Source organism: Cricetulus griseus, assembly GCF_003668045.3.
Source record: "Cricetulus griseus strain 17A/GY chromosome 1 unlocalized genomic scaffold, alternate assembly CriGri-PICRH-1.0 chr1_0, whole genome shotgun sequence".
Lineage (NCBI taxonomy): Eukaryota > Metazoa > Chordata > Mammalia > Rodentia > Cricetidae > Cricetulus > Cricetulus griseus.
The window spans coordinates 12,535,499-12,560,218 of record NW_023276806.1 but is presented as its reverse complement, the minus strand read 5'-3'; the positions used below and the strand labels follow the sequence as shown (position 1 = coordinate 12,560,218).

The window sequence follows — 24,720 nt, the reverse complement described above, 5'->3', positions numbered from 1 at the left end:
ATGCTGTTTTATCACAGTTTTAGAAAAGTAGCTAATGTATTCAACCATCTGGTTAGGTCCTTTTGAATCTGACTCGTTTCTCAGTTAACTTGCCCCCTCAAGCTTGCTCACATGTCTGGTTTTATGAGACAAAGTCTTGCTGTGTAACCGCAGCTGGACTCGAATCAATGATCACCCTTTCCTAGCTGACATTCTGTGCATGCCCTCTGACACCTGATTTAGGGTCTCACTCAAGAGCTCTGACCTCTCTCTCATGTGCCTTGAATGATTGCTGGCCCTGAGTGGCTACTCTCATCTTGGATGCTGTCTTACTACCAATATAACAATATGACCTCTCACCACACTTTCTATACTCTGTTTTGTCTTTCTGGGATTCTCTTCTCTCCGCCTCTCTCTGTGTGTGTCCCTCTTTCACCATCATTCTTATTCAGTTATTCATTTATTTAGTGCGTGCGTGCATGTGTGTGTGTGTGTGTGTGTGTGTGTGTGTGTGTGTGTGTGTGTGTAGATGAGCATTCTACTGTGTAGTGATGGTCAGAGGACAACTTGTAGGAGCTGATACTCTCCTTTTACCATATGAGACCTGGAGGCCACCATACTTGGTGACAGGTACCTTTACTTAGTGAGCCATCTCATTAGTCATGAGCCTCTTTTCTCTGGCCAGCTGTGCTTGTGATCTTGGCTTGTGCCTACCTTCCTGTTCCTGTTTTCTTAGGAAGGGGACTTTTTTTATGTCATCAGAACTGAACCCACTCTTCCTGTATTGGAATCTTTTGTGTGTTTTCATTAAGCATTCTGTGTCATCCTGCAAGCAGAGGAGGTGGTTAGTAGCACTATCCATTCATTCATGACACATTTATCAAGTTCCTATTTAAGATCCAGGCAATGTGCTGAGTGCTGGAGTTGCCATGGTTACCAAGATAGAACTTTATCCTGCTTTCATAGTTTATTGCTTCGAAATGAATCACACAAAAAAGAGGCACTTGCAATACAATTTGATAAAGATTCCAAGGCAATAGCAAGGATCTTGACAATACATCAAAGGAGCCACCTACTCAGTGTTTGAAGGGCTCAGATAGATTACCTGGAGGAAGTAACACTGAAGACATGAAGGACTGGATGAAATAAGGTAGTTGCAGAGGTTAGCAGTCAGGGAGTGAGAAATCTTGGAGGCAGAGAAAGCAGCTGATCCACACAATAGCTGAGGCAGAGTTGAAGGACGGTGAGAACAGGCATGGGACTAGAGATTGTGTATGGAGGACAGGTATGCCCGTCACATAACCACCACGTCTGTTAGATTCCCTGTGTTCTCCCAAGCTAAGCTACTGCGGCTTGGATATGCAATGGCAGAAGATGGGGGCCGAGGAGTAGGGGGTGTAGAGTGCCCCCATAAAATAGAAACGATGAATGAGCTCCGAGACTTTTGGTCCTGGGCAGCTGCCATCCATGCCATCACAAGGACGGAAGCAGCCAAGTCCCTTCTTCCTCTTGGTAGAACCCCGGAGGCTCAAGACACTCTGGTGTCAGAAGTATTCGCTTTCCCAAGTCAGGACACTTAAGCAGCATCGTCTCTGTTGCAGCTAAATCCAACTGCCTGACGTGGGCACTGTTTCCACTTGAAACAAAGCTGGAGCTTGCAGAGTCACCAGCGACCTCATAGGGTGCTGGAGGTTACTCCCATTGGTGCAAATGGAGACACTGAAGCTCAGTGACACTCAACCACTTGTCACCAGCCACCAAGCTGGAGTGGCAAGGTGGAATTGGTGCCTGGACTGATCCCAAAGTTCTTCTCAGTCACCATTGAAGTCTTTTGCAGAACCCTGAGCTCTGTTTTGTCATGTTTCTTACTGGCGTCCTTTCCACATGAATGTTTCTTTAACATTCTCTCGTGTATCCCAGGCTAGGCTTGACCTGCCTCACCATCCTAGAGTGGCCTTGAACTTCTGATCCTGCTGCTGCTGCTTCCCAAGTGCTATGACAGCAGACATGCACCACCGTGCCCACTGTACGTAGTACTGAGAATGAAACCTAGGGCAGTCTACCAACTGAGCGCCATCCCCCAGCACCTTATTGATCCTTGTTTTGAGGATGTTTCCCAAGGGTTGGATCCAAGATTTTGGGGGTGCATCTCTAAGATCCTCCCATTCTGGATAGGCAAGATTCAATCCAAACACCCTGAACTTTTGTATGTGTGGAAAGACAAGAGCTTGCTCCATCTGGCTACATCTCCAAGATGTGAGATGGCCTCCCATCCGCTGTGTTTATTAAGGAAACAAGCTGTTTTACATGATGGCTAGTACTTCCCAGTTCTCCTCAGAGGGACCAGTGGCTTCCCATGTAGTGTCTTTCAGGCAGTCCCCTGCGTCCTAAGCAAGAGCGAGGAGAGGTTTCTGGTCTTCCTACCCAGGCTTGCACTGTGTGCTCTCTGTTATTTGCTTCATTTTTACCACTTTCAATCTCCACACTCAACGCTGTAGGGCAGGGTTTTCTGACCCTTCACTCCCTGCTGCCTCTCCTCCCAAACACCCAGCCACAAGTCTGGTGGATGCCAGCCATAGAAATGGATGTGTTCACTGGCTAAGCCTCAGACACGGGCTTAAGAAATAAATCACCAGCCTCTCATTAAGTGTCTCTCCATTAGAGGCTTAGCTCTCCTTGCGGTCAGATGGCCCTGGCTCTGCATTCCTGAATGTGTTCTGGACGCTATCATCAATTACCTTCCTGGCAGCAAATAGAAAGAAGCAATTTTCAAATTGTTTCCATTATCACAGAACATTTTCCCAGAAATATCACTTTTTTTAAAAAATTGGATGGACATGGAGTTATTTCCAGTTAACACAGTCATGGAACGTTCTAGAAGAAAGATGGTTTCCATAGGGGCCACTATAAGTTTAGAGTCAACAGAGTTAGTATGTATACTAACTGTGCCTTTACTAGCCAGGTGACGGGGGTGAGCCACTTCATTTCTGTCTACAATTTGGAAGCTATCAGTACCTAGAGATATTACAAGGAGAGGCTGTGTGTTGCACAGAGGGCGTGGCTTTGTCCTGGGAGGTTCTGTTATTATTACTTTAAAGATTACTTTCAAGAGGGGCTGGAGAGAGAGGCTCAGTGGTTAAGGGCAATACTGCTCTTGCAGAGGACCTGAGTTTCATTCCTAGCACCCACATTAGGTGATTCATAACTGCCTGTAACTCCAGCTCCAAGGGCTCTGACACCTCCGGCCAGATTCCGCGGGCACCTGAACTCACATTCACAAACTCTCATACACACACTAATTAAAACTAAGTGAATGTTTAAAACTGCTACCAAGAGGACCATCTACCTGTGTGTCCTCAGGGTGATCCGGTACATTTTTCTTCCACAGGAGCCTCTTTTTCCTTACGAAGGCCAGTCTTCAATTGCTTCCATAAGTGATCCGGATCCCACCTCTTATCGCTGTCTGACAAAATAAAAAAACTAAAGAGACTGTGGCTGGGGTTTTTAACTTCAGTTAGCCTTCTTCAATCAGATAATCATATTTTTGTTACAGAACGATGAAGTGGAATTTGTCCGAACTGGCTATGGGAAGGATATGGTCCGAGTTCTCCATATTCAGAGGGACGGCAAGTACCACAGCATCAAGGAGGTGGCCACGTCGGTGCAGTTGACTCTAAGATCCAAAAAGGATTATCTATACGGTGATAATTCTGACATCATCCCTACCGACACCATCAAGAACACAGTGCACGTCCTGGCGAAGCTCAAAGGGGTATTATAGTCGTTCTTAGACGCTTGCTGCTTCTTGATGCAAATTCAGTTCAAGCTCGTGTGGGGGTGGTGCTTGCTTATTTTAAGCTCTCATTTCCTTTTAACCTATTTTTACATGCATGCCATTTTTACATTTTTCCTTTCTACCCTAAAATTCTCAGGCTTACAGAAAAGCTTGTTTCATTTTATTCTTTTCATTTACCTTGTTAGTGAGGAAGAAAAGCTCCTGGTCAAATTAGCTTGTTACCTCACATTAGAACTATGGGCAAGTCAAGGCCATGGGAGGGTTTCAGCCTAAATTTAACACATTTCTCATGCTTTTTCTGGAGTCCTATCACTTTTAGACTCTGCATTTGTAGCAGACAGGGCCATTGTTGTACAAAAAATGAGAATATTGATTATTAGATACTCTACTTATTGGCAAAATCTACTGTCCACAATTTTGTGCTCCAGTTTAGTTTTCTGATGACTGTAACAAAATACCCCACACTCCACGGTGTGGAGTAGCAACTGAGGGAAGGGCTTATGTTGACTCATGGCTTGAGGGTATAGTCCAGTGGTTCTCAGTTTTCCTAATGCTGTGACCCTTGATTAAGTTCCTTACGTTGTGTTGACCCCAACCATAAAACTATTTTTGTTGCTACTTAATAGCTATAATTTTTCCATTGTTATGAATCATAAAGTATATATCTGCATTTTCCAATGGTCTTAGGTGACCCCAAAGGGTTTGCAACCCACAGGTTGAGAACCTCTGGTGTAGCCCATCACTGTGGGGAAGTCTTGGCAACAGGTGTGTAGGCAGTTAGCCATCCCCTGTCTGTGGTCAGGAAGCAGGGAGGTGAATGCTGGTGTTCAGCTTGATTCACCTTTTCACTTATTCTGGGGTCGCAGGAGATGGGTACACTCACATGCAGGTAGGTCTTCCCCTGATGGAAATGCTCACACAGACACACCTAAAGACTGAATTTCTGTAGGAACCTTGGAGCCTATTTGCAAACCTCATTTTTAGCCTCAGTATTACAGGCACATTGAGAAAACATTCTGGACATAAATTACCTTTTGTTTATCTACTGATGCCTCCTTTGCTGCAAAGCAGGTTTATTTATTTATTCTTTTAACACGGGATAGTTCTGGAGAGATGGCCCACCAGTCAAGAGACTGGCTGGTTTTCCAGAGAATATTGGCTCCACTTCTAGCACCCCCATCCTGGCTCACAACCACCTATATTGCCAGTTCCGGGGGATCTACCACCCACTTTCAGTCTCCATGGCAGCAGACATGAACACGGTGCACAGACATGTATGTAGGCAAGGCACCCATACATATGAATTAAAAATAGCAAAATACATAAAAAATAAAAGATAACAAGGGAGACCCACACCCAGGAAGAGTGAAGGAAAATCAGGTCTGGACTGTTTCGTCTCCTGAGACTCTAATTCTGTGTTTCTCTCATTGGAAAAAGCAACTCCCCGGGAAAGAACCCCTGGGAGTATTTGGCAATGACTTTTGGCTGGGTTAGGCAGTGGATGCCTGTGATTCCAGCCCTTGGGTGGCAGATCAGAAGGACTGCCATGAGCTTGATGTTTGCCTGGGCTATACAGAGAAGCCTTATCTTAAACAAACAAAACAAAACATACTGTAAGCCAGATATAGAAGTTTATAATCTCAGAATGAGGTGTAGACAGAAAGATCTCAAGTTCAAGGTCAGACCCAGCTGTGTAGTCAGTGAGCAGCTACCTCAAAATAAAACAGTCAGAGAGCTTTTTGATTGCCAGCATTTCTTTCTTTTTTACAGATAAAGAGCATAGAGACCTTTGCTATGATCATCTGTGAACACTTCCTTTCTTCTTTTGATCATGTTTCCCGAGCCCATGTCTACGTGGAAGAGGTCCCCTGGAAGCGTTTGGAAAAGGTTTCATCATTTATGCTCTCAGTTTAATGAAAGAGTTTGTTATCATGCTTTGTGCTGGAATGTGACTGGAAACAACTTTGTCCTCCCTTTCAGAATGGAGTCAAGCATGTCCATGCGTTCATTCACACCCCCACGGGAACACACTTTTGTGAGGTGGAGCAGATGAGGAACGGTAAGAAACCATTTTCCATGTTTTTATTCTGCAAGAGACATCAGGTATCTTTTGTTGATGTCTTTGGTTTTCTGGCCCACTGCAATGCTTTTTATTAACACAGAGGAAAACTGTAGCGAATTTGTAAGTCTTCTAAGTCTGAGACTGGACTGAACATTGCAGCTTTGGAATTTACATTACAAGGTTATCTGCCTTTTGCTGAAAGGTAACAAAGAAAGTGATTCCTTCTATTACAAAATCTGGAGTTTGAGTGGTAGAAATTTTCTATTACCCAGTTTTGAAGTGAAACAGGAAAAGAAAAATTAAAGGCTGGAAATGACAAAAATGAAAATCTCCAATTTTTCTGACCAATACTTTTGGTACAGTATCATGAGATAATGATAGTAACCAACATATGAAATTACTAATGTTTCCCTGACATTTTATTTGCATAATAAAATACTAATAGTACTATAATCTCGTTAAAATGAGTCTCATTTCAAATAGCAATGACTATTACATAACTGTATTTAGCAAGAAATTTAAAATGTAAATCTACCTATGAAACATTACTATAATATAGACCGTATTAGTAACAATAATTGATCTGAGCAAAGAAAGTTTCCAAAGCTGGTGTTCCATTGATTTGTTGAGGTCATCAGAAGCAGAATTAAATAATCCATTCAGGTTATTTAATGTCTTGGAAGCAGAGGACTTTGACGCACAGAACCAAAGATGGCAGGAACACAACTATCTCAGTAAGAGGCACGGTCGTGGTCATTATGGATTCAGAGTCGACTTTGAACATTTCCTGTTCTATTTCATTTCTTCCTTCTTTATCCCTTAATGTTTCTAACTATTTGAATTAAGACTACATAGAGCTAAGTCTGTCTCAATGTTTCAATGACATCTGTAAAATTATTTATAGAAAAAGGATTGGAATGTTGTTGTATTAAACGGAAAAGATGATTTTTGATCACCAAATGCTTCATCATGGGGTAGAACTCCTTCGCTGAGCTGTTACCTAAAACACTCAGCCTTGCCCTCCATCTTGTCTTCCCTCCCTACCGTCTTTCCCTTTTCCTCAATATGAGTCTCTTTCCCCCTTTCTTTTTTTACACATGATTATAGAGGCAAAAAGGAGAAACACATCCTAACTCATGGCCGACATTTTCTTCCTAAGCCACACTGATTACTCTCATGAAATCGGAAAGTCTAAGCCAGTCCTGCTTAACTTTGTATGTAGTTTTAAAGATGTTTAGTAGTCACTTTAGGAAACCAAAGAGGAAGGAGGAAAACTATTTTAATAATAGATTTAGCTTAATCCAAGATGTTATTTATGGAATAAATACTAACTAAATAAACTTCACTTTTCGAAGTAAGTGTCCAAAGTCATGTAGCCATTCTGTGTTAACAGTAGAGCTTGAGGCATTTTAGCTAGATTAGCGCTGACTGACAACAGGTGGCTGGAGCCCACTGTATGGGTCAGCATAGCTCTCACCTGGTTTTAGAGATCTTCGGGAACTTAGCACACTCTTCATCTCACATTAAAAGACTAGACACAACCAGAAGTAGACACGCACAGAGCTGATTAAAGCTAAATTCATTCATGGAAGTCATTTGTTCAAAAGTGCTGTGGTCATTTATCCCGCACTATCTACTAAGCAAGTGAACTTATTACATGCACAAAAGATGGCAGTTGAGGAGACACTCAGAACTTTCCCTGAGCTCAGAGAATCTGCGGTACATGGCACCATTAGAGATTCACTTGTGAACAAATTCGTTGCTGTGTGAAAGGCTAAAAACCACAAGTGAGGGGGTAAAGGCTTCGCAATGGAACAGAGACATTCCAAGACTCAACTCCACTCAGATTTGCACTATGCTGGGAGGTCTCCATGGAGAAGCAGTGGGACTTAGGGACGCAGGGTGCAGAAAGGAGGGGAGGAGGTGGCCTAGGGTGTTCTGAGCCTCATGCTGAGCCCACATTGGACAGACACTTAATTAACTGTTGAACAGGCAAAACAGTTGCAGAACAGGACTAAGTTCAATGAGTATGATTCCTTGGGGCCACTGAGGGGCCTCCTGGGTTGAACAAACTTGGATAGTCTAACTTAAAGGCAACTTGCATAGCAAACCACAGAACACATTATAATCCTGTCAAGGCTCTCTAGTCAAAGGCCAGTGAGGCCCGGGGTCAGAATAAGCTGTGTTTGAATTTGAGCTCCACTAGTTAATAGAGTGAGTGTGAGCAAGTGGGTTACGGCTCTTCAGTGGGCTTTCATTTGTAGTGTGAGTCTTCTGAGTCCCACTTCTGCAGCTGCCCAGAGAAACAAAGGAGATGATTACTTATTTTATTAAAGCTATAGACATAGTACCTGGCATACAGGAAATTCTTACATAGTAGCCATAATTATTATTTAGTTTGATGATAGAAAAGCTGAAGTCTCTATCAGTCAAATGAGTGTGTGTGTGTGTACATGTAAATCTCTAATGTCTTCACCAGACATTCATTTTGAATGCTTGTTTCCCAGCTGCTGGGGCTCTGTTGGTAGCCCAGAACATATTTAAGAGATGGGACCTAGCTGGCAGAAGTAGGTGACTAGCTCGTTGAGACCTGGCCAGCTGCCATGCACACAGCTTCTGCCACACACCGCCTCCCTCCGCCATGAAGGAACGCCTCTGTTCTACCATGCTCTCTCTACCATCAAGGGCTGAAATCCCAAGAAACACCAAGTCCTAATACAGCTATTGTGGATTCACTTTGTTCAGCAGGTCTGACCAGAGCGTGGTGAACAGGTTGGAAAGGCACACGGTACTGAGATGCCTGGGGATTTGTTGCAAAGATGAAGGAGGTGGGAAAGGCAGAGGAGAAGCACGGACTGGCAGCCTGTTGGTCACTCTGTGAGGCTTTCATGCAATCTAACTGGTGCACCCGTGGCTGAGTAGAGTTGGAGATTGAAGGAAGGAGTTACAAAAGTCAGGATTAGAGTGAAGGGCTGGGACTAGAGAGAATATACACACGAGTAAAGTTTGGAGGATAACGACGGCAAGCTTTGGAATGTGGGGTGGGAGATAGATTTGGGGACTGTCAACAGATGGATGATGGGTGAATGAAGCCCCAGGGATGGAAACAGTTCCAGAAAACAGAAATAACATATAAAGCATGTTGGCCAGGTTCTATAAAGGAACAAGACTGGGAGATAAATAGTACATATCAAAAGGTAATTTAGTAGATTGGCTTACAGGATGTGGTCCAGGTAGTTCAGAAATTGCAGTCTCACAGTGAAGAGCCCCAGAATCTGGTAGCTACTTGCCTAGTTTGTAAGATTGGATGTCTCAGCAGCTCAACCTGCTCTGAAAGCCCGGAGGGTTCCTGGAGAGCCATTGGGTCTTCAGCTCCAAGAACCTCGTTCCGATACCAGCAAAAGGGTGGGTGCCTCAGTTCACGGTGTTGATGCACTTGTCAGCAAGAGTGAAGGCAAGCAAGCAAAAAGCAAAAGTTTCCTTCTCCCATGTCCTTTTATCTGGGCTGCCACCGGTGTGTGCTGCCCACATTTAGGGTGGGTCTTCCTGCTTCAAACAATCTGATCAAGACAGTTCCTCCCAGGAGAGCCTGGTGACTTGTGCTTTGTTGTTTCCAGTTGACAACCAAGACTAGCCACCATGCAAAGTGAGGAAAGGGAGGTAAGAGGGCCCAGGGAAAATGCCTAAGTTTAAGACATTGGCAGAAGGTTGGTTGGAGAGACAGAAGATGGAGGGAAAAGGAAGAAGTATCTGGAGAAGTGTGTCACAGAAATAGAAGTAAAACTATATTGGGGATGATTGCAGAGGTGGCAAGAAGCACTTCAGAGAGACTGAAATGCAATGGTTCAGCACACGGCCTTCGTCCTACGAGCTCGGCTTGTTGGGGTAGAGGTGATTCAGCTCAGTAGTAGGGAACTTAGACGGAATCCTAGGTAACTTTACCTTGTCACTTCCTATTTTGTGGGTTCACCTTGATAATAAATTGCCATGTCAGATAAGTAGGAGATATAAAGATCTTGATGGACAAAAAGAGAGCAAGACCCCTCAGATGTAATAAACAAGTTATCAATGTCCCATAGTCCTTCCCAGTCACCCCCCATTGCGGAAGACCACAAAAATATGGTCTCACTGGGGGTCCAAGCAGAAGATGGAATAGATTTTATGTCTATTCCAGAAAGGTTAAGAAATCTAGGTTAAAAGATGGATGAAGAGGAACTCTGGAGATGGTAAACAGCCCTGGTGATTTCTACAAAGATATCTTCAGGCAGGGTGGTGCATGCGGAAGTTAGCAGTGGCTATGTCCAGGACACTGTTGATCAAAGAGAACAGAGTTCTCTTACCACTTGTGTGCCTGAGTTCTGATCACAAGGCTGCTGCTGCCTAAGTTCTAATCACATAGCTCACTGGAGTGCATAGTAGAAAGAGCAGCTTCAGAAGCTGGTCAAGTCTTTTGTCTTTGTAGACGGACACAAGGCTTCTGGGAACAGATAGGCCCATGGCAGTTTCCCCAGAAGTTCCAGTCCACTGATCTGGAGCTCATGCCGCTCTGATAGCCCACGGGGCTGGCAGGGCTGGGGTAGGAGGACAGTTGTTCAGTGAGTGGATTCCATGTGCACACATACATGTGAAACCATCTGGACCCCATCTCTCTTTTGAGAGTAGAGGTGTGTGTTCTTTTTGTGGCAGAGTCTAATTCCCAATTTGCTTATTATCTAAGTATCAAAATGGAAGGAATTGTGACATGAAGTCATGCTATAATCATCTTCATAAGCAATGCCCATGGAGAGATGGCTCAGAGGATAAGAACTCTTTCTGTGAAGGCATGAAGACACACTCATCCATGTAAATCCCCAAGGGACCTCCCCGCAAAGAGAATGAGTGAGTTTTGCCTGGTTACCGAACTCCCTCCTGTTTCCCTGAACAATCTGGGAAACCTGCTGAGTCATGGATGCCATAGATCCTGGAGTTGCTCTAAAAACCATTATATTGTTTTTTCTTGGTAGCACCTTTACAGATACCTCATTACGTTGAAAATTTGAGTATTTCAAAGTTGGCTGGTTCCTTGAGAGCATCTGCAGGAGAGAGAAATCTGCTCACCCTAAGGTCAAAGGCTGCTCTGATATTGGTGACTTCCCATGCCCTGATAGGAGAACTAGGCTCTGCATACAAGATGCAGCCTGCTCTCGAGCCTCCTAAATGCTCTCTCTTCTAGACCAGGAGCTTAGCTGAGCCTGGACAGCATTATAGTGGGTGAGTTAGTAATTTGTACTAAATTAGTCCCCGAACCACTGCAATAATTGAATTAAAATTCACAATTATTTAAGCTCTCATTGGCTGGTGTTCTGACTCTAAAAACAAAACAAAACAAAACAATAACAAAGGCGTACCAGCAGAACCAAAAGTTAAACAGAAAGGAAGATGAAAGAGAGGTTGCAAATAAGAGCTGTTGTATTTTGATAGTAAAAAGAAAGCACTCCCATTTGCCGATAGGAAGGTTACTGGGAGCTAGAGATAAGCAATGAAGACGACGAAATCAAAGCCCGGGGCACATCAGGGAGGTTTAAGGGATGGCAAGCTAGGCAGACAGAGGAGTAAGGGGCTCAGCAGAGAGACCACTCTGAGACAGCTGCTTCCATCCTTTGATGCCTGGACTGAAGCTTTCTGGTCCTTCCATAAGAGAAGTTCTTGGCAGACCCAAGGCCCTAAAATCACTTTCCCTGTCACCCAGTCAAACAAAAGCCAAGTTATCCCTCTGCCTGGTGATGTCATCTCTTCTGCCCCTATCCCTACCCTGAATTACACAGTCTGGGCTTTGAAGATATTTGGGGGAGCAGAAGGATCGACAGAGGCAAACGCTGTTTAGTGGGTCTTTGCTTTTCTCTAGCCCTTTACAAGCTGCGGCTTCATAGTAGAATGATTTAATATAGTTTTAAAATATCCCCCCTTAAGCTATTTTTGTCCAATTTTGGAGGCGTTAGCTGTGGAAGCAATTATCCTCTTCATGACAGGAGATTTTTTCCCTCTCAACTCAGTAAAGCTTTGTACTTTTTGACACCTGATGCGTAGGTAAGGGATTGGGCTTGTTTTCTATTAACTCACAGTGAGTTTCTTTCGCTTAGAGAGCTAAAGGGTAGATACACGCCTCTCTGAGAGAGAAACCACAGTTTGCTGAGTGTGTAGGAGGACACTGGCAGCTGAAGAGATTGTGTGTTAGCAATATAAAATGTGAAAAATCTTCCTGTTGTATTACCCCAAGACCATGGCGGGGAGATCTGGGCTGTTAAAGACCTTTCCTCAGATGGTCCCCAGGGAAGGACACTGCTTTTGGTTGAATTATTTCTTGTGGATCTAAATTGGGATCTCTTCAGAGTGTGTGGAAGCATATTTTTAGTTGATGGCCCCATGAATTTGAAAGCTGCAGGTTTTCACCAGTCCTCAGTAGGCTGGGGCACTGCCAACAGAGAAGATAAAATAGCTCTGATTTCATCCAGTATGTCTAACGTGTGCCAAGGAGAAAAAAAAAATCTTTCAAAATCCAGAGAGGATAGCTTTTGTTGGTTTGGTTCACAGTGATGGAGGGCACCGGAGTTGCTGGCTTCTGCTCTGACAAAACGGAATCGTTAATTGTCCACTAGAACAGAAGGCATTTATTCTGTGGGAATCTGATGCCAAACCACACTTAAAAATGCAAGGCCTTTCTCTGTTCCCAGAGTCTAGTAAGAAAACAAATCATTTCAAGGTGGCTGGTCAGCCAGGGCTGTCACTCTAAAAGGTAGATGGATACATGTCACCCCAGGGCTGGTGGAACACAGGGTAAAGGTCCTTGGTTTCTGAGTCCAGCAGTCCTGTAGGGAATCAGAAGCACAGGAAGACAGGTGGTTAGCGCTGGTGTGGGAAAGCCAGTGTGGAAAGACCAGCATGGCGGCTTGCACAGTGCACTTTGGACACAGCGGCTGTTCTATGTGTCACCTTAGGCACAGCTCAGCTCCAAAACCCAAGGATGGCTGCCATCTCCATTTCAAAGATGAGAAAGTCAAGATGGGAAGAGGTGAAGTGATTCCTCCAGGGCCATAGTGTTTGTGCAGAGGCAGAGGGGTGTGGTAGGTAGCGCACTGGATTTGAATTGAGGGAACTTTGAATGCCAATGCTGGGGATTCTAGATGTGTAACAGCACACCACACACAACACAACACAACACAACACCACTCTTTTATGAGTAAGATTATGGGAGGAGCCAAAGCTTGGTGGGCAAAGTGGATGCTGGGGATGAAAGACGGCTGCACTGGACTTTTAGCCCATTTCTCCCTTCTCTTCTTCATCCACCTTCAGAGGATTCTTTGCCATTTGTTTGAGCTCTGGTCCATTGTCTTCTATTTCATTTCCTAGAGATTTTGTTTTCCAGGAGTGATGGGGGTGGGTGGGGGTCTCAAACTAATCTACTTATTAGTTTGTGATGACTGGTGTCACTCTTTGTTAGGAATTCATAAGAAATTTGTCCTTTTTAAAGGTTTATTTTGTAGTGCAAATAATAAAAACCCAGAGACAGATATTGGGGTTCAAGCTGAAGATCAGAAAAGCAAATCACTTACCTCTACCAACTCTGGAGATCCTATCCTCAAAGTAGCTGGAGACAAATTGCCCAAGGCTGATTGCCCGTTCCTGTCTTATATACCTCTCTAGTGCTGGTATTAACAGTGTGGATTCTGTTTCTCCTCTAGGCTGATTCACTCTCAGAGTGAATAAAGCCCAGAGTGGCCTTGAACTCACAGAGACCCATCTGCCTCTGTTTCTTGAGTCCTGGGATTAAAAGTGTGTGCCACCCCTGCTCTGCTTCAATGGCTAGCTTTACATTTTGACCTTCAGTGGCTTTATTAGATCACAAACAATATATTACCACATTAATTTTTTTATTGTTTTAAAAGTATGTGTCCTGTATGTGCCTGTGTTGAGTACGTGCACATGAGTGCAGGGACCCATAGAATGAAGAAGCATCAAATACCCTGGAGCTGGAGTTAACAGGTTGTTGTGAGCCAACCACATGGGTGCTGGGAACTGAGCTTGGGGCCGCTGCCAGGGCAAGCATTGCTGAGCCATCTCCATAGTCCCTGTAAAAATTCAAGGAATGAGAGACTTTCAAGATGCACAGGACCCACTTCAGAAAGTGACCCTTCCTACCCATCAGACGACGGAGACGCTTTTCAAAGGCTAGGGCCCCCTGAGCCCACTGTGGATAGGAGGTGGCGGCCCTCTTGTCCCCTGGAAAGCCCTCTTGAAGTCCTGAAACGAGGCAAAGAGAGCTTATGGAAGGAGAAACACTGCACAGATGGAGCATGATCTAAAAGGGGGGACTGAGGCACACGGAATCTCATGGTGCGTTGCTGAATTTAAACCCCACCTCTGCCCATTTCTTGCTGTGTGGTGATGAGCACAGGAATGAAAGTCTCCTCATAAAAACATTCACTCTGTAGACTTCTGAGGACTAACCAAGAAAATGCCTTGGGAAGGCATTGGCCAGAGGCTTACAAACTGGAATCTTTCAGCCAAAGTGATGCCTTTTTCTTCTCCTTTGCTACCTGGAGTGTGAGAAATGGAGGGTGCCGGGAAGGCAAACAGTGACAAGGGAAGAAGTCAACTGTATGGCAAGAGGGAGTCCATTGTGACATTCTTGCTCCTCGACACAAGTGCGGTTCTCTTGGGTTTACGGCAGGCGTACCGCAGTTAAATACTGACTTTGTGGGACCAGTGGCTTTATAGATGTAGACTCTGGGCCAAAAGTGCAGTGAGGTGGCAGAGCAAAAGACCCTGGGTGGTTCAAAAGAAGAAGCAAAAAATAGAATTAGACAAATTTGAGCAGCTGAAGGCACAAAGGCGCTGCTGGCAGCTTCTTCCTCTTGGTCTTTCTTTGAGTGCAGCATCCAAGGAGAACTTCTGAAAGTTAAATCTTTTCTGTCATGCCCCCGGTTTATCCTAGGACATTCTACACAAAATGCTTTATTTACTCAGAACATGCTGAATCAGCGGATCTACCACTTTCTCCGATGGTAGGATTCGTGTACCTTCAAAAATATCAAAACATAGGCATTGTTCATCTGGCTCTAGAGTGAGTCACAGGAGCTGAAGCCACACAGGTGGCAAGGGGAACTCTGGTGTTTTGAAGAGTTTTGTTGGTACCTTTTGACCCTTCTTGCTAAATAACACCATATGTAGCCCAGGCTGGCTTCTAGCTGTGGCAATTTTCCTGCCTCAGCCTTCCAAGCATTGAAGCTATAGATGCGGGCTTCCATGCCTGGCCCTTGGGTTTTAATTGTGACCTGTGAATTATTTTCTCCTTTTATTAAGAACATACATTGATGCCCATGACCTCTGACCTTTGACTTTTAGGCTAGACAGGCTATGAAAGACAGCTATTTGTCAGGACCAAAAAGTAGTAGCCTAAAGAATCCTGCTATGAATCTTTCAAATGCTCCTGAAATGTCCTCTGTGGTCACCAGCCTATGCATACAAATAAGACCATGGTGTTGTTCATTACTGAGTTTTGTAGGTTTCTCAGTGCTATACTTCCAGGTATCCATCCAAACTCCCTCACCTCACGAGAGCTTGCTCAGGCTGCCTTACTCATGCTCAGGAAGACATTTGCACCCACTGGGGACAACCATGCCTCAGGACTCTGCCTGGCTTTTGTTGTCAGCTGCCACATCTCCTGGGGAGAAATGTCCTTCTTGCCATGTACACCCTGGGCTTTCCCAGTGTGCCAGCGCCATGTTCTCTCTAGGTCCCACTACACTGCTAGAGCTACAGTGTGTTTAATACATGAAGATAAAGACTCTCCTCTCCCTCACTCTGTACAAACCCTCCGTCCTCTGGGTCCTCGCATTGGTTAAATGCATCAGTGAGAATCCAAAATAAGTCTCTGCTGCATTAAGGAGAAGGAACCCGAGGCTTCCCCCTGGAGTAGTTTTTACCAAGAGCAAGCTCAGATCTGAATTCTCTACTTCTCTCTCCTCGTGCCTTCTGTCGTATGAGTCGAATCTGTGCTGCTTACCTTGCCTACCTGTCTGTCCACGTGTCCCTAACAAATTGCTTCCCCCTGTGTTTATTGAACGGTATGGAATGAGTGGCATGGGGAAGGAAGGAGGGATGCTTTTCAGAAATCTTTAACCGAGTTTTGTAGGGGACGAGACTCTCCTGACTCCAGCTGACCCAGGGGCTGAACTTCAGATTAAAGCTGTACATCAGCTTAGACTGTAAAAGTTGATTACCTGGAAAATCCAAGGCAAGTAAGGTTGGTTGTTGCACTGTGTTCTTAAAGGCAGGTTAAACAAACCAGCTGAGTACATAGCCGGATAGCAGACTCGAGTCTTGAGCAACCTCAAGGTTCATTATTAACTCTGGCTATGATGACGTAAGCAAAAGTTCCAGTCTCTTAGAATGTGAGTGATGTTTTCGTGATACTCCATTGCCACAGGCCCTGAGTTAGCACTGCTTGGCAAACAGTAGGCAGCGTCCAAATGTGCCCATCAACCTTCCACCACCCATTTCCTTTGAGGGGACAGCTGAGAGAGAAGATGCCAGTTATCCTTGTCATCATTTTTATTCCTTCTCCAACCCACGATACCCACAAAGCAGCTTCAGCCCAAACCCTGAAGTCTATGGGTATCAACTCTGCAGGTCAATGCCTGCACCCTCTGCCTTGTCTTCCCACACTTTGCTTGCTCTCAGTCTGGTCCACACTATCACTCACTCATGAGGTTGTCTGGTCAAGTGCTCTCAGGGTAGAGTGATGACTGAAGTCCCCAGCCACTGGAGATCATCCAGAGGGCACATTGCAGTCAAGGGATCTCAGTGGCTCCTCAGGACCTCATCAACTCATGTCAAAACCACTGCTGTCTGAATGACATGCGCCTTTTGATATGTAAGGTGATTTGGCTGAGACACCCTCACAAGTACCTGGGAGGAAGTCGTTTTAGAATGTATGGATAGATCTTTGGACTTTCTAATTTTCTTAGGCAGGAGAGGGCAGTGAGTCCATGAATCCATAGAAAAGGGTCCTGGGACACGAGAAGGTGGAGGCACAGTGTGCACGTTTCTACGGCCAGCATCTTCACTGCTGTTGGCGTTATCTGGAAAAACACACATTTCTGCTTGAGCTCATCCTGCTCCACCCTTTTGTCTCAAACAGCACCTCCAGTCATTCACTCTGGAATCAAAGACCTCAAGGTTTTGAAAACAACTCAGTCTGGGTTTGAAGGATTCATCAAGGACCAGTTCACCACTCTCCCTGAGGTGAAGGACCGATGCTTTGCCACCCAAGTGTACTGCAAGTGGCGCTACCAGAGAAGGGACGTGGACTTTGAGGCTACATGGTATGCCACATGAGCACAGGGGCCCAGAACTAGGCCAGGTTAATGGAGTATTGGATCAAAGAAGAAACTTAGTGACCAGTCAACTCAACTTCCTAGTTCTTCAGGAACTTCCCCATCCCAGTGTGTGTGTGTGTGCGCGCGTGCATGCGTGTGTGTGTGTGTGTGTGTGTGTGTGTGTGTGTGTGTGTGTGTGTGTAATTTAAGAAAAGCGGCTTGAGAGAGAAATGCAGCACCATGCAACAGAGTTCAAGCTTGTCCCAGGAAACGCCCCAGTTTTACAAGAATGGTGACAATTGGTCACCCACAGGCTAAGCTCCAAGTCCTCTGATAGTCATATAAGCATTTTGTTAATGGGACTGAGGGGAGAGCTCACTCAGCAGAGTGTTTGCATTGCATGCATGGAGACCTGCTTTTGAGCCCTGGAGCTCACACAGAAAAGCCCAGCATCATTGTAATCCAGTGGTGGGGAGATGGAGCCAGGCAGTTCCCTGCCGCTCACTGGCTGAATCAGTGGCAAACTTCAGGTAAATATCAGAGACCTGGTGTTAAGGAATAAAAAATGGAGAGCAACTGGCAAAGGCACCTGAGGTTGACTTCTGTCCTGTATACATATGCACACGCATGTACGCACCAGACACGTGAATATGCACACAGACACTCACACAAGATCTAGACACACACAGTCACACACACAAAGATACACACAGTCACACAAGATCTAGACACACACAGTCACCCGTACAAAGTTACACACACACATACACACACACACAAAGATATACACACACACAAAGACAAACACACAGGCACACAGACACTCACACAAGATCTAGACACACACAGTCACACACACAAAGACACACACACACACACACACACACACACACAAGACACACAGGCACAGATACATACAGACACACACTCAGGCACATGTGCGAGAGAGCACACACACACAGTTACATGACACACACAGACAGCACACCCACAGTCTCACACACATGTACGCGCTCACACACACACAGAGTAAATGACAGATGCTTTAACCATGTAAAGGAGTGAGTTATGTGATATCTCTGACAAGGAACATGTAGGCTTCTGAATAGTCAGAGCTTACTTTTGACACTGGTTCTCACTCCTTTGCTGAAATGCTGCTTGTTAGACACTTTCACCCCAGGATGAGCTGGAATCTGTTCCTCCTGATACAAAGCATCCTCCCACTGCTAGTTTTTAATCTGCTCTTTTTATTATTCGAGAGGCTTTTAAATGCCTGAAAAAAGAGCCTCACTCTAGCCCTCTGTTCCCTTGCTTGCTTCAAGTACTCTCCCTGGGTAGCTGGAGCCTGCCTTATTGATGTTGAGACGATCATCAGATGGAACATGCCAAGCAGGGGAGAGCTCCAGACCTCCCACTAAAGACAAAGGAGTCAGAGGAGATGGCTTAAGTTGTGAGCTCAGAGTCATCATCTTTAAGCATGGTTTAATCATGGTACTGCCTCAGCTGTATAAAGATTAGGTGATTTTACTCACATAAGGTATTTTGCTTACAGAATGGCACTAAGATCCCTGAAGCAATAGTTCAAGGAAGTAGCCCTGCACAGCAGGGAGAGGGCTTGTGTTTGGGAGTCTCCTTTACACAGTCAGCATACATGGTAGGGGCTGAAATGCTATTGGCCTTGGTATGAGAAGAGGTAGATGCTTAGTGTTTGTTTAATGCAGTGTGGGTGGTGAGAGAGGGGGAGGGAGAGAGGGAATGTGAAGTGGATTTTGCTGGTTTTCATTTTGGCATTTCAGAATAATAATCCTATCTAAAACCATCCATAAGATGGTTTCTTTCTTTCTTTCTTTCTTTCTTTCTTTCTTTCTTTCTTTCTTTCTTTCTTTCTTCTTCTTCTTTTTTTTTTGTGCTCCTACTTCTTAGCTTTATAATGAGTTCCTAACAAATCATACCAGCTCCTTCAGTCTCCTACTCTGTGTTCTAGGAGCACTGTCCGGGACATCATCCTGAAGAAATTTGCTGGGCCCTATGACAGAGGCGAATACTCACCTTCAGTGCAGAAGACTCTCTATGACATACAAGTCCTGTCCCTGAGCCAGGTTCCTGAGGTATGCTCTGTCACTTGCCACTCTGAGGACCGAGAGAAACTGTGTCTCCTGTCAGCTCCAAGAAAGAGCTGAGTGTTAAAATAGGAAAGTGGAAGACACATGAAAAGTGACATCTGTTGTTGTTCAAAAGCTTGTTATAGCAAGTGAGAAGAGAGCAGAAAAGGAAAAAATCTGTTCAACCTAAAAACACAGGCCGCTGCTACAGTGCTTCAGCTTTGTTGAAATTCTTTCAGCTCCTTCAACCTACCACAAATTTAAACTTCAAATCCAGGGCATTTCCATGCCTTGATGGAGACATAGCTAGACAGAGGTTTGCGTTTCAAGGTATGAATGCTAGGTGCAGAGAGACTTACTCCATCCTTCCATCTGTCCTTCCCTCCATCACCCACTCATCCCTCCATTTACCCACCTATCCATCTATCTAGCTATTGATATTTCTGAACATTGTGCCTCTGACAGGATCCAAGAGATATAAAGATAAGCTAGACATGGTCCCTGCACTCAAACAATCCATCATTAAGTGAACAAAGAAAGCAGGGAAGTTTTTTAAAAAAAAATCAGTAATAGGTATTATGGAAATACCGAGGAAGAGTTTAACTCTTGTGTAAGGGGTAGCACCAGATAGATTTTCTAGAAGGAGAGGGATGGGCTGAGTCTTCAGAAACAAATAAGGGTAATCTGGGTTTATACTTGAGGGCAAGGGAGCAGCATAACTGTGGAGACAGGAGGTGGTATAACATAGACATTTACTGTTAAGGACCAGCCACCATATGTGACATACTGGAAAGGACATACTTTCCTGTGTGCAGATGCAAGGTGGCAAGAAGACATTTACTGGCTTATTTGTAGTCTATGCTTTATTTGGAGAGTCACCAAAGGCCACTGAGGTGTCACAGCAAAGTATAGCATAGCAGGATTTGTGTTCTAGAGTGATCACTGGTAGCAGGCTAGGAGTCTTGTGGGATGATGTTGCAGAAGTATGGCCAAGAAAGCATGGGCCAAGGCCATGCTGAATGGAGAGAAAGAAGCATCGCCTGGACCAGAGGGACTTCTCTGCCTAGCTGCTGTAGCATCCTCCTTCAAGCTTCCCCCTGCTGTGCCTACCTCCACACGGTCAAGTTGGTAAAACTAAGGCAGCAAGCTCTTCAGCACTCACAGCTCCCCTAGAAATATTTTATCCAGTAGCATGGAGACTTGGCCAAATCTCTCCTAGAGACATGCTTTGTCCTTGGAGGCTCCTGCCACTGGGGCGCACATTCTTAGGCCTAGAAGTAGACGGGAGAAACGGGTGTGTCATGATATACAAGGAGATTATCCTTACATTCCAGGAGGGAAGATGGGCTGGCCCAAGGTCTGGGGTTGGCCTTTCCCATGTCCTGACAAAGAGCCAGAATTTTAAACGACAGCCTGACCTTACAGGTCTAACAAAGGTATTTTTGTAAATTAGAAAAGTAGAGTTCGCTAAATCTTTGTCATGCATATGGATGTGTTTGCAGTTTCACACTTATCCTAGGGCCTATGAATGTTAGGGATCACCCTGGGAGCCTGAGCTCTTCAGAGGTTTTATACTGAGGAATGAGCCTGCCATCCATCTCATGGGAAGACTAGTGGGGGAACAGAGATTGGAGCAGAGGAGCATGGGAAGGTACCTTAAAGATACAATCATGGCCACATGAAGTGGTCAAGACGGGCAAGGTATGTGGGGGCAGGGGGAGACCCTCCAGGGCCAAGTGTAACATACGCTATTGTGGATTCCAGATAGAAGATATGGAAATCAGCCTGCCAAACATCCACTACTTTAACATCGACATGTCCAAAATGGGGCTGATCAACAAGGAAGAGGTAAGAGAGTTTTAAGGCACATTTCTGCCCCGTCTCCTTTCAGTTTCCTTGACTTGGAACAATATCACTGCCTAAAACCTGTAGCCGCTGCTGGCTTTGGGGAATATTTATAGTTGTCACTGATTGGAACCCTCTTCAACTCTGGGTCTTTCAATGCCTGAGGCTGAGTGCTCTAGAAGTGGATGAGTGATTACAGAGGAGGGTTGTGAGTCTCAGGAAGGAACAAAAAGAAGGAACAGAGTGTGCCCAAGGAAACAGCTCTAAGATCTCCTTGGGAAAGTGCCGCAGAAAGTCGAAGCTGCATTATTCTTCCATCACGAGGCAGTGAGGAGAAGGCAAGATTGTGTTTTCCTTTTCTGTTACCATGCCCACCTTTTGATTAAATAGTTCAGGAGCACACAATACACTTGGGAGAGGTGAGAGCATGCTTGTGCTACAGATGGCAAGAGCAAGGGGAGCCTTTGTTCCAGGGAACACACAGCTCTGGCCTCTTCTTAGCTGCCACAATCGGATTGTCTGACTCGGAGGCCTGGAGCTTGGTTGGTGGCCTCTGTGGTCACCTCCTGTGAGGTTAGAACTGACCCTGCCCCTTGGACATTTTCAGTGACAGGTCTTTAGTCCCATCTGTAGCATCATTTGGGGTAAATGTGTTTGGTGCGTGTGAGGGGGTAAGGCAGAGGCAGTCTGTGGATGGCTCGCTGATGGAGACCACGTGCTTGGATGCCCAGCAGAAGAGAAGCTCGTGCACTCTGGGGCTTGTGACCCAGGAGCCCTTTCAACTCCCTCCCCCAGGGCCCTGATTTCTCTTTTGCAAACAATGTTGATGGGTTCCATCGACTCTGCACCATCTGCAGATGCTTGCCATGGGTTCTGGGAAACAGCCCTGGCTGGCAGGAGAAGGCAAGTTTGGCCCCAAGTTCACTCAGCTGAAAGGACAGGCAACACTGTTCACCTCGAGGAAGGAATGGTTGGCAATGAGCTGCATTTGTGAACCAGGACAGAAAGCTTTTTGGTATGATTACTCGCTGAAGGGCGGGAGATAGATCTGAAAACAGTCTTGGCCATGTCTGCCAGAGCCAAAACAAATGAGCTCCAAACAGAAAAAGGACCTGCTGAACGCTCAGCTCATAGCACAGTCAAGAGGGTTTTTTTGGGCCCACTGAGCCTTCCCCATATTCATCCCCTCCAGAGTTGGGAGTGGGTTGTCAGTCACAGAGAGGAAGAGAAAAGGAAGCTGCAGAGGATGATTCTTCCTAGATTCCAGCAGGGCATTTCATGCAGAACTCTGTTATGAAAAATAAAATAGAAAAAGGACCTGTGTCTGAGTGACGGCTTCTCACACTGAGGGGGACAGCTTCAGTCACATTTGGACACTTACACATATGTGTACCACATGAAGGCAACATATGAGAAGCAGGAAGCTGAGGCACAGTGACGACAGCTGGGGAGTGACAAGAGACAGGGTGGGAAGGACAGAAGGACTCTAAACACAGCGGTCTGGATGCATTTAGCATTGTACTCACAGCCCCGTGGCCCTCAGATGATCTTCTGGGAATGGCTGTCGACAGTGATGGATGTCCAGACTGAGTTACCAAAAAAGGCCAAATGTATTCACTGCATTTGATCGTACAATGCATTTAGAAATATCTGTGTCATAATGACTAACAAACAAGCAAAATGCTTCTCGGTGGCAGGTGAAACAATGGCTCGGTCAGTAAACCACTCACTGTGTAAGCATGAGGACCGGAGTCTGGTTCCCCAGCAGCCATGGAAACAGCCAAGCCCTGTAACGTGTGTCAGCTGTAGCATGTACCAGTAATTATAGCACTGAGGAAGTGGAGACCATATGGCCCCTGGAGCTCACTGGCCAGCCGGTCTAGTCCAACTGTCGAGATCTAAGTGCAGTGAGAGACTCTGTCTCAAAAACTAAGGTGGAGGACGAGGAGAAGGCTCAGCAGGTGAAGCTACTTGATACACAAGTCTGACTGCTTGAGTCACGACGCTGGGCCACATATAAAGGTGAAAGGATGAAACTGCATAAAAATTTCCTCTGACCTCCACAAGAGTGGTGTGACGCACACAACCCCTTCCGAGTTCCTACACACACACACACACACACACACACACACACAGACACACACACAGACACACACACACACACACACACACACAGACACACACACACACAGACACACACACACACACACACACACACACACACACACACACACACACACAGACACACACACACACACACAGACACACACACACACAGACACACACACACACACAGACACACACACACACACAGACACACACACACACAGACACACACACACACAGACATACACACACACACAGACACACACACACACACACAGAGACACACACACAGACACACACACATACACACACACAGACACACACACACATACACAAACACACACACAGACACACACACACATACACACAGAGACACAGACACACAGACACACACACACACACACAGACACACACACAGACACACACACACACAGACACACACAGACACACACAGACACACATACAAACAGACACACACACATACACACAGACACACAGACACACAGACACACACACACACACAAACAGACACACACACATACACACACACCCATGAACAAATGCATACATATGCCATACACATGTACACATTCATACATATGTACAATAACCCCAAACAGCATATAAATCTCTCAGAATTCCTGTATTTTCTGTAAAATCAACTCATCATTCAACTATTCCAGGGAAAATCTGGCACTACTAGACTCGGGGGTAATTTTACTCAGAGTACTCAGCTTCCTCCTTGACAATCGGTGATATTCTTTTTTTATTTTCTTTTTTTAAGTTATTTTTTATTTTCCATACCAACACAAGTTCCCTCTCCCTTCCCTTCTCCTATCCTACTTCACTTCCCCTCTTCCCACCCCTATGCACCCCTCAGAGGGGGCAAGGCCTTCCTCAGGGAGTCAACAAAGTCTGCATACCAAGTTGAGGCAGGACTAAGCCCCTCCCCCGTCTCTCAGGGCTGAGCAAGGTATCCCACCATAGGGAATGGGCTCCAAAAAGCCAGTTCATGCACCTGGGATAGGTCCTGGTGCCACCGTCAGCCCCCCTCCCCCCTCACAACAGATCAAGCCACATAACTGTCACCCACATTCAGAGGGTCTAGTTCGGCCTCATGCAGGATCCCCAGCTGTCAGCCCATAGTCTGTGAGCTCTCACTATCTCTGGTCAGCTGTCTCTGTGGTTTCCCTATCATGATCTTGACTCCCTTGTTAATGTGATCCCTCCTCCCTCTCTTCAACTGAACGTCAGGAGCTCAGCCCAGGGCTTGGCTGTGGACCACTGCATCTGCTTCCATCAGTTACTGGATGTAGGTGCTAAGATGACAATTACTGGATTGTAGAAAGGAGAAGGTTGTCCTCAGACCTCTGAGGTTATGCTGTGATTCCTCTACAGGTCTTGCTGCCTCTCGACAACCCCTATGGCAAAATTACTGGGACTGTCAGGAAGAAGCTGCCTTCAAGGCTGTGA

At 45.5% G+C, this 24,720-nt stretch overlaps 1 protein-coding gene across 1 annotated transcript; it reads left to right on the top strand.

Moving 5' to 3' along the window:
* LOC100768251 (uricase) lies at nt 1-24,720 on the top strand. The gene is made up of 8 exons (XM_035450358.1): nt 1-27; nt 3,533-3,751; nt 5,546-5,662; nt 5,756-5,834; nt 17,017-17,200; nt 19,179-19,302; nt 21,061-21,144; nt 24,646-24,720. Exons 1-8 carry the CDS (start codon nt 1-3, stop codon nt 24,718-24,720), a joined length of 909 nt encoding a protein of 302 aa, XP_035306249.1.